Source organism: Triticum dicoccoides, chromosome 5A (genome assembly GCF_002162155.2).
Source record: "Triticum dicoccoides isolate Atlit2015 ecotype Zavitan chromosome 5A, WEW_v2.0, whole genome shotgun sequence".
NCBI classification, from domain to species: domain Eukaryota; kingdom Viridiplantae; phylum Streptophyta; class Magnoliopsida; order Poales; family Poaceae; genus Triticum; species Triticum dicoccoides.
In genome coordinates, this window is record NC_041388.1 from 539,144,876 (window position 1) to 539,154,805 (window position 9,930).

General features: G+C 42.8%; 1 protein-coding gene across 1 annotated transcript; it reads right to left on the reverse strand.

Moving 5' to 3' along the window:
- Positions 1 to 4,610: 4,610 nt before the first annotated feature.
- On the reverse strand, positions 4,611 to 8,037 carry LOC119302613 (succinate dehydrogenase subunit 8A, mitochondrial-like). Its single transcript, XM_037579651.1, has 2 exons — positions 7,832 to 8,037; positions 4,611 to 5,048 (listed from the first exon to the last, which is right to left on the reverse strand). The coding sequence occupies exons 1-2, from the start codon at positions 7,964 to 7,966 to the stop codon at positions 4,968 to 4,970; spliced, it is 216 nt and encodes a 71-aa protein (XP_037435548.1). The 5' UTR covers positions 7,967 to 8,037; the 3' UTR covers positions 4,611 to 4,967.
- Between the last annotated feature and the right edge of the window lie 1,893 nt (positions 8,038 to 9,930).

The window sequence follows — 9,930 nt, forward strand, 5'->3', positions numbered from 1 at the left end:
GCACGGATCCATGATGTCTTCCATGTCGGGCTGCTCAAGCCTTTCCACGGCGATCCACCCGCGGCACCACCGGCGCTTCCGCCGCTCGCGGACGGGTGTCTCCTTCCTGCACCAGAGAAGGCGCTGAAGGCTCAGCCGCGTCGAGGCTCCTGGTATGTGTTGATTCGGTGGGCTGGACTACCAGAGGAGGATGCTACTTGGGAGCAACGCGAGGAGTTCCGCCAGCACTACCCCGACTTTCAGCTTGAGGACGAGCTGTTTGCGCAGGCGGGGAGAGATGTTATGACCGACCAGGTCTATGGCCGTCGGGGGCCCACTGGGCAGGCTTAAGGCCCAAGTTATCTTAGTTTATTTTCAAATTATGATTATATATACAAGTTGTAAGACTATTTTGAGGATTAAGCAATAAGACTATTCTATTGCCCGGCTCCCAGAGGAGCCGGAACCCTAAACCCTAGCCCTCTCTCTCTCCTACGCCGCCGCCACCCAGCCGCAAGGACGGCGCCTCGCCGCCGGCCGCCGCGCTCTAGCCCACGCCCCGCTCCCTCCTTTCCCTACCACCTACGATCTAGAGGAGCCCGAACCCTAGCTCCTAACAACTACTCAATCCCGGTCAATTTAAACCTTGACTCCGTTTGGTGCACCAGGAAAATAACGATCCCGGCCGAGATCACTCTCCACAGTCAATGACCACCCGGGTCCATATGTCATATTCTTCTTCCATCTCCCAATCTGTATCTCTCTCAGCAGCCAATGCTCGTCGTGTAGCCATCAACTACCCGTTTGTTCCAGGAGAACTGGAGAAGTGATTTGTATACGTGTGTGAGCAGAATCATTCAAGGCTTTGTACGGGTTGAGGGAAGACGAGGTCCTAAGATGTCATGTTGCCAGCGTCCGTGGCCTCGCCGGCGAGCTCCCATTCGCCACGGCTAGTCGGCTACGACAACGGCTGGCTCTACGGTGGGCCCCTAGTCCTACTCGAGTTGTGGGCCACGATCCCTGCAGCATCGAGGATGACGGCCGGAGGAATACGGAACGTGGAGCTCGTACACAATCTGAAGCTAGCTCGATCCTTGATTATGTCCAAGCAAGATGCGCACGTACACGACGTAAGCCGCCCCTGCCTTGATCGATTCTTTGCTGAAAACAAACAAGCAACGCATGCTCCCAAGACGTAGTGTGCGCCGACAGCATAGGAGTACTAGCAAGTCCAGCTCGTCCAAGTCGCCGGCGAGGCCAACGCGCCCGGCGTACTCGAGGACGGCCCTGATGCGCGCATCACGAACAAGATTCATGATTTGGACCGACTGACTCGCATGCTGCTGCTGGAGCAGGACGACGCCATGTCCGTGTAGCTGCACCTTTGCTCGCTCGGGGCGCGCTGGCCGAGAGCCGCGCACCGCGGCGGGGGGTGGGGCGAGGCGGACGGAGGTCGGAGGGGAGGCCGCGTGCAACCGACGCAGACAAAGGAGGGACGCATAAGCGACCACAAGCTGGGAGGTGACGGCATCTGTCGTGTTCGTCATGCTCGCGCCGAGGTGAAGGCGTGAAGCCGCAGGTCAGAGATCTCTTAAAAAAATCAACGGGTGCGCCACATGAAAGGTTTCTAGGGCACAGTCGAGCTCGGGTCCCAACATTCTACATGCGCAGCTCCACGCGCTGGCCCGGCCGTGCTCGCCGTACATGCTATCCAGTATCCAGGAAGAATATGAACGCTAGGAGAGAGAAGAGGAGATTGAGGAAAAAGATATATTATAACATGTAGGTCCGCGTGGTAAGTGAGAGAAATAACCGAACCCGGTCGGGATTGTCCTTCCAAACAAGTATAGGATTACTGTAGGGTTTAGATTGACCGGGATCAAGAAGTATAAGGTACCAACTTCAGGGATTTAAATCGTGAGGATTCATTTGCGTCGCGCTTTATAATCTTAAGGTTCAAAACAGACTTCACTCTTATCAGATTGATCGGGCCATCGGGGTCGCACGGATGGAACCACTGCGTGTTTTCCGTTGCGTGTGACGCCTATCAAGTGGGTCGACATCTTCCATTGGCCTCCGGTTTTGTTGGGACATGTGAAGCCTGCGTTTCACCACGCGATGCCCATGGACTGGCTTCTAGTAGCAAGCAAGTCATGCGTCTGACTCATCGGTGGACACGAAGGACCAGAAAGGAAAATGAGACCAGAGCAAAATGCTGGGACCATCTAGCTAGCTAGCTAGAGAGAGAGATAGAGCTCGGTGTTTGATTAGGGCCATTTGGTTTACTGGTTCTGCACGCTCAATCTACGCATCAAAGTTAGTATAAAATTAAGTCATTTGTTTTGAAATGGAGGGAGTAGCATTTTAATTGATACTCCATATAGCACATCACACCTTTCCGTGGTTTACTTACACATATATTGTTCGCTGTCCATTTTTCCATCAATATTTAGCTCCATTTCTTTTTTTTTCGCAAAGCAAATAACCACTCCCTCAACTCCATAATGTATTGCGTATAGATTTTTAGAAGTCAAAATTTGCAAACTTTGGCCAACAATTTCTCAACGCTTTCATTCAATTATTTAATACTATACATCATGCTTTCTAATTTTTAAGGATTTACAACTAATTGAGGTGTTCAATTTAGAATTGGGTCACCCGATTTTGACTGGGTCAACATTGTCCCAAGGAGCTCTCTCATTCATCTCTTTTAATTTCATATGTTCTCTAATTTTGAAACTCTTTCATGCAATTGAGGTATTCAAGTATAGATTTGGTATACGATTTTGACCGAGCCAACGATTTTTCAAATCAATCATCAGCATTCGGCCTATAAAAACACACCAATTCCGTGCACCCTCCCACCACCTAGAAAGAAGAAGTGTCACCATGTGATATTGTATCATCAATAGAGTACCGACGCAGAAATTTTCCGAAATAAATATACGCTAGTTAGCGGATAACACAGAACCACACCACGAAAGGCCTATCACATCACCATTTTATATATAAAAACACTCAATCATCTTCCCCACTGGCGGAACTAAATATCCCATCATTTCCAAAAGATAAAGGGGTATTAGTTTTTGGAAAGTCAAATTTCTTAAACTTGGACCAAGTTCAGAGCAAAAAAATAGTGACATCCACAATAACAACAACAAAGCCTTTAGTCCGAAACAAATTGGGGTAGACTAGAGGTGAAACCTATAAGATCTCGCGACCAACTCATGGTTTTGGCACATGGATAGCAAGCTTCCACGCACACATGTCCATGGCTAATTCTTTGGTGATGAATATGAAACAATAAACTATGGAAATTCATTTCATGATGAATCTAATTATTACCGATTTGATATTATGAATTTTGATATATTTTCGCTACAAATTTGATCCAACTTAAAGGTTTGACTTTTCAAAAAAAGCAATGCACCTTATATTTTAAAACAGAATGAGTATTTAAAAAAAATAAACGACAGCAACACCGGTGCAAAGCGCGTCCAAGCCTTCTGGTATGCACTATATTATGAAACGGAGGCAGTCTTGGTGGAGTACTGCTCAAGATTAAGTGAACCTGGCCGGTTTGCATATATTTTTTTTACAATAAAAGCCGAAAAGTCAAGTCCTTGCAGTTTTTTTTTGTCCTCGCAGATGCTCCAAGATAAGTGAACCCGGCCGGTCTCCACACAGTGAATCCTCGTGGCACGAAGCAGTTTCAACTCCACAAGAGATTTGTACGATGCGGACAGGTGATCGATCGACGGAGCACATTATCTTTTGGATATACGTAGTATATACCTTGGCGTGGAGCGCGGGCAGGAGTAGGATAATGATAGAAATTCTCTCGTGTGTATTCAGCAGTAGTATTCCCATTGCAACCAGGCAGGGTTTGGTTTGTACCCCTGGCCAAGCAACCGGGCAGGAGCAAATTGGCGCCCGATCCGGATCCATTCAGAGCTATCAATGGCTTTTCTTTTCGAAAAGGCCTCTGTCAACAGCTTTATTTTATTAACAAAAAAATACATCATGGATCTTTGGATGAGCACCGGCGATGGATGGATCCCGGCGACTTGACGCTCCGTCGCGTCGGCCGCACGGCGAAGACCCCGCCAGGTCCAGGGCCAGATCAGATGGGAGCGTGCCACCGTGGGATGCATGCATGGATCCAACGACTAGTAGATTAGATTAGTAATCATTCTAAAAAGGCCGTGCTTGCTTATCCTCCGCCGCAAGCGAGACCTGTTCACAAAGATCACGGCAATGATTCGCAACGCAACAAACAAATCAGATTCAGATGCAGACGATGCGGTTAGATTCTGGTACTCCTAGAAGAATATGAAGTCTTGGCTGCTGGGGTCGTCTCTGAGCCTGAGGCGGCAAGTTCCGACCAATTCCAGGCGGATTTTAAAATGTTAGCAGGGCCTGTTTGTTTTCCCTTTCTTGATATGGTTGTTGGGGCCTGTTGGGATGTGTGTAATTATTACTCCCTTTGTTTTAAAATAGATGACTCAACTTTATACTAATTTTGAGTCATTTATTTTAGAACGGAGGGAGTACTGTAGACCAAGAGTTTGAGTTTATAAATCCCAAAAAAGATACTGAAGCTCTCCAGAAATAAAAACATCACTGCCCAGTATCCAAACAGCCAAGTGGATTTCAACTGGATCCCACGGTGTTTATTATTCACACATATCCGAAACAGTGATCAAATCCAAAATGGGACAAAGATTGTTCGCTGACAAGGACAAAAAAATTGTTGCGAAGACAACGTTTCGAGCCACTTGGCAAGCCGGAAAGCGAAGCTCATCAGGCCGTACCAAGTTCCACATCATGTCGAGCAAAGATTATTGGATTCGATGAGGACACCAGACCACACCATGTTTAAAGCACGGCAAACAAGGATTATTGGACCAAGACGACGCCTTCACGGATGCGGATATATGATGAAATGCTCGTTTCTTCGTCTCCGCGGCGCTTTCTTTCATGGTCCATCAGTTGGCGCTGGCCATGGTGGCCCTGTCCTGCCGCCTCAGCCTATCGCCTTCGCGGCACAGGTAGTCCTGAAACTTTTCCTGCGAGATTGGAGCGGATGGTCAGTACAGGAAGGGGAAGCACGGAGATCAACGATAACTGCGTATACGAGAAAAATTCGACCAAAGGTGGAACGAGAACATATATAGCATGTGCGATTGCTAGCCTTTTTAAATTGGCCATTCTAGAAGACCCACCAAACCAGTTAACTATCAGAACATATATAGCAGGTGCGATTGTTATCCTTCCAATTGGTTCAGCGTGTGAGACACCACGATTAACTATCAGAACAGTAAACTAACTAACACACTACATGTGGACATGTGGTCCATTAACTAAAGCTTGCATTTCGAATCTGGTTCAACTGTCCCTGTCAACCACAAGGAACGCATTGATAACCTAACAGGAAAGGCTTGACAGCAAAGTTAATGTTGATGTTGCCTAGCAGAACATGACCATAATATACTAACACTACCGGTTGCATTCCAGGATTCATCCGAGTAAAGTAATCATGGGTCCATTCGTCTGGAAGCGTACCCCCAACCTCAGAATGACAACGCATCCTACCCAAAAAATTCCTCAGTGCGTCATCTCGGTTATTTACCTAAATATACCTCTCAACCAGTCTCCATCTTCCTTGTGCTGTGCTGTGCTACTGCTAGCATCTTTACAACTCACACATAATGAACCTTCTTTTGTAGAACCATCACCAGAGGAACTTTTTGGCTAATCCTCAAAGCTCACAGAGTCATCGTGCACAATCAAACAATGTATAAGCATGTTTATAAGGGTAAAAAAAGTGTTAGCAGATGTAATTAAATAAAAACAAATGGCGGAAGTGTATGGCTTTGCTTTGACAGGAGAAAAGAAAAACACATAATTGGTTCCCTTCACTTTCATCCAAGGTTTACTTTACCCATCCTACTTTTGGACTGGCAAATAGTAGATTTTTAAGGGCCAAAGAAGATGATGTACAGGTACAACTCAGTCCAATTTTCAACTTTGGGTGCAATTTAGCATGTGTCAGTTATAGGATGGTGCAAGAAGCTGACTTAGCAATACTACCTGAAGATTATATGAAGTTATCATTAGCAAATTTTCATTTCTGAGACCCATTCCCTGACGATTATCTGAAGTTTATATCACAGTGAACAGAAGATTTACCTGATGGGTATATCTAAGGGCCAAAAATATACTATACATAAAAAGGTCCATTAAGGGAAGTAACACAAAAGTGATGATGTCCCTGTAACCATAGCCCCAATCCCGCAACAACAACATACCAAACAAATTTCTTAGTGCACCACCTCTGCTATTTACCTAAGCAAACCTCTCAATCAGGTTCTATCATCCCAGTACATACCATCTCTACAACTCAGACAAAATGAACATTACTTTTACTTTTTTTGGGTAATGAGTCTAATGAACAATAATTTTAGAACCTCAGAATTGAACCTTTTAGCTATCTGCAAATCTTACCATGCACAATAAAAACGTATAAATGTTTAAGGCCCAAAAAGGTAATGATAAGAGATTAAGTAAAAAAAAGAAGGGTTGAAGCATATGCTTAGCTTTCGAAGGAGAAACAAATGCGCCTCCACTTTCATCCAATATGTAAAGGCAAAAAAAAGGGTGATATAAAAGCTCACACCCGGTTCATAGTTTTGGGTGGAATGTGGCATTTGCCAGGGAGAGGCAGAAGCATTATACCAGGATGCCTCTCCTTCATTGGCCCATCATTTTAAAATTAACGATATCCTACCATTTCTCTGTTTCGAATCCATATAAACTGTCTGTATGTGCATCCTAGTCAACTCCATATAGCACTAAAAGAGCTCCAATAATACGCATGGAAAGAACCTAACAAGGAGTAAAGCTTGTGTGTGTTCTACATCTACAAGACATCCAAAGTTATGCTTATATACTTGTCGGAGATAAGAATGCAATACAAAGGCATTCAACTCGACATTCGAAGTCCATATGGACAAGGCCAGCAGATTATCAACTTTTGGCCAACTCTTATGAGAAAGACCAACTGATTTGCGCCATAATATCATGCAAAGATTGTTAGTTATTAACCCCCCAGCAACACGCGCAAAAATGTCCATTCCGTGATCCGTGTAGGCAGAGTCTGGTAGGTTCATACTCATTGAAAATTAATACCAAAGCATCTAAGAGCCAAAAGAATCACATATAAAAGGTTAATTCGAGGGAACGATTATGATAAAAAAACATGATGACATAGGTTCCTCTACACTCTTGATCTGTCGCTGATTGTGCAATCAAGTCGCATATTACTCAACTAATGCTACGCTTGCAGGAAAACTTCAACATTTCTTCAGTTTTATCAACTCGACCCTTGAACTAATGGTACGCTTGCAGGAAAACTTCAACATTTCTTCAGTTTTATCAACTGGATCCTCGACTTTGAAAAGAGCCTCTCGTTCCAGCTATTCTAAATTCTGCACTGAATGATTCCATGTCGGATGATATGCCATTGGAAAACACAAAATCGTTTTATACTAGTTACATCGACTCCCTTTCTACCTGACATCTTACTACCTGGTGCTATCACAACGGCTAACCATTTAGTCCGTGCTTGGGGCCAACACGCGCGAAGCCTCCGTTTCCGTTCGGGGCGGAGGAATCCCAATAGGACCATGGATGGGTCGCTCTACGTTGGCGCCGAATTCAATCAAGAACGGACGATTCGGATGAAAACATAAAGATCTCAACAATAAATTGACAGTGAAGCGTCGCCTAGATTGGGTACGGACGGATCCCTACAGTTTATGCCCAACGAGGACATGGCGAGAGAAGGCACCTTGCCGCCAGAGAGGGAGACGACGGCGAGCCCTGCGGCGGCGGCACCGCCCCAGATCGCCACCGTCGACGAGAGCAGCGACCAGCTCCGGTAGATCATCCCGCCGCCTTCACAACTCCAGATTGCAGGAGGCATAATCTTTTCCTTTTTCGAGACAAGATTGCAGGAGGCCTAATAATGGCGGCTGGGCACGAAGCCGTTCAGGCTCACAGCCCACCACTCCGTATTTTCTGCCTCGGCCACATCTCTTGTTCGGAGTTTCACGGCCCGCATACATGAGCTCTACCTAAGAGGGAAATATCCTATTTGACCATGGGAGCTATATCTCGCATTAAGCGACACGGATTGTTCTCTCGCTCAAACGTCTGGAGTAATCGGCCCGGCCCATATGCACATTATGCACATATAATAAAGAATAGAAAAATTAGCAGTCTGGTCATCAGCACATACAAAGAATAGAAAAATTAGAAGGAAAAATTGGGGTGAGCGGGAGTTCGATACCACGTCGCTTCCCCAGCGCGACGAGCTCCTAGCCACCGCACAATTGTTGTGTTCGTGGATACTGAGGAGGCGCGGACTACTTGAGGTACAGAGTTTTTTTATTTCTCCACCTTTTTCTTATTTCTTGTTACTTTCTCCGTTCATGGTTACAGAGGAGGCGCGGACTACTTGATACATAGTCAATTTTTTCGTTTCTTTTCTTTTCTTTTTTATTCTTCAATTTTTTTTTCATTTTTCTATTTTACTTTTCCTTTTGTTTATTTTGATTCTTTTTTCGGTTTTCTTTGTTATTTTGGTTATTATTCTACATTTTTTGTATACATCAACAACATTTTTGTAATACACGTCCAACATTTTATCAAAACAAATTAAATATTTTTGTAACACATGGTCAACATTTTTTCTATACACATTTTTCAACATTTTCAAAATGCTTTATTAACATTTTCCAATTCAAGATTAACATTTATTGAATATATAGTTAAATTTTTTGTATACATTTTAAATTTTTTAAATACTTGATTGAAAATTTTCAAAAAAAAATGTTGAACTTTTTCTAAAATGCATGGTCAACATTTTTTCTATACACATTTAACACTTTCGAAACGCTTGATTAACATTTTGCAAACACTTGTTCAACATTTTTTTAAATCCTTGTTTAACATTTTTATATACGTGCTCAATTTTTTAATCATTTTTTAACACATGGTCAAGCTTTGTTCTATACACATTTAACATTTTCCAAATACTTGATAAAGATTTTTCAAATATTGTTCAACATTTTTTTTCCAATCCTTGATTAACATTTTTATATACATGATCAACATTTTTCTCTACACATTTAACATTATCCAAATGCTTGATAAACATTTTTCAAATACAAGTTCAATTTTTTTTCAAAATGCTTGATTAACATTTTTATACACATGGTAAAAATTCATCATTTTTTAATACATGGTGAACAATTTTTTCTATTTACATTCAACATTTTTCTCCAAATGCTTGATTACCATTTTTCAAATACTTTCCTACAATTTTCAAATACTTATAAAAAAATTCAAACACTTGTTCAATATTTTTACAAATGTTTGTTGTAGAGTGTTTGTAATATATGTATTTAGAAGATGGACTCGCTGAAGGCGAGACATAGGGGTGCCCTTATTTGACTCGCTTTGCGCCAGAAACTCAAAATGTTGTTGATTCACACAAAGTAAACTAAATGGGTGGCACATCCAACGTTTCGAAGTGTTTGTAAGATGGTTCCTCTTTTGGGAACCAGTCCAGGTTTTTCCGTTTTGGGAACTTTTTAGAAGGTTCCTGAACCAGGTTTGTTCTCCCCTTATTTTCTAGGGTTTTAATATTTATTTTCTTCTTTTTCCCCATAACTTTACAAATTTCAGAAAATGTTTAAGATCTTCAAAACTTGTTTGCTTTTACAAAACTTGTTAAGAATTTCAAAAAATCTCTCACATTTGAAAAATCATTTGCATTTTCATGAAAATGTACAATATTTCGAAATTGTTCGTTTTTTGAAAAAAAATTATCAGATTTTTTAAAATCCCATTTTCCAAAAAGTGTTCAACTTTTATATTTTTAAT

What these genes read in the sequence shown, in the direction of transcription:
- LOC119302613 (XM_037579651.1), bottom strand. Translation starts at nt 7,966, where the DNA reads ATGCCTCCTGCAATCTGGAGTTGTGAAGGCGGCGGGATGATCTACCGG. An exon ending in TCTCCCTCTCTGGCGGCAAG is followed by an intron (nt 5,049 to 7,831) that starts GTGCCTTCTCTC and finishes CCAATCTCGCAG; the next exon opens with GAAAAGTTTCAGGACTACCT.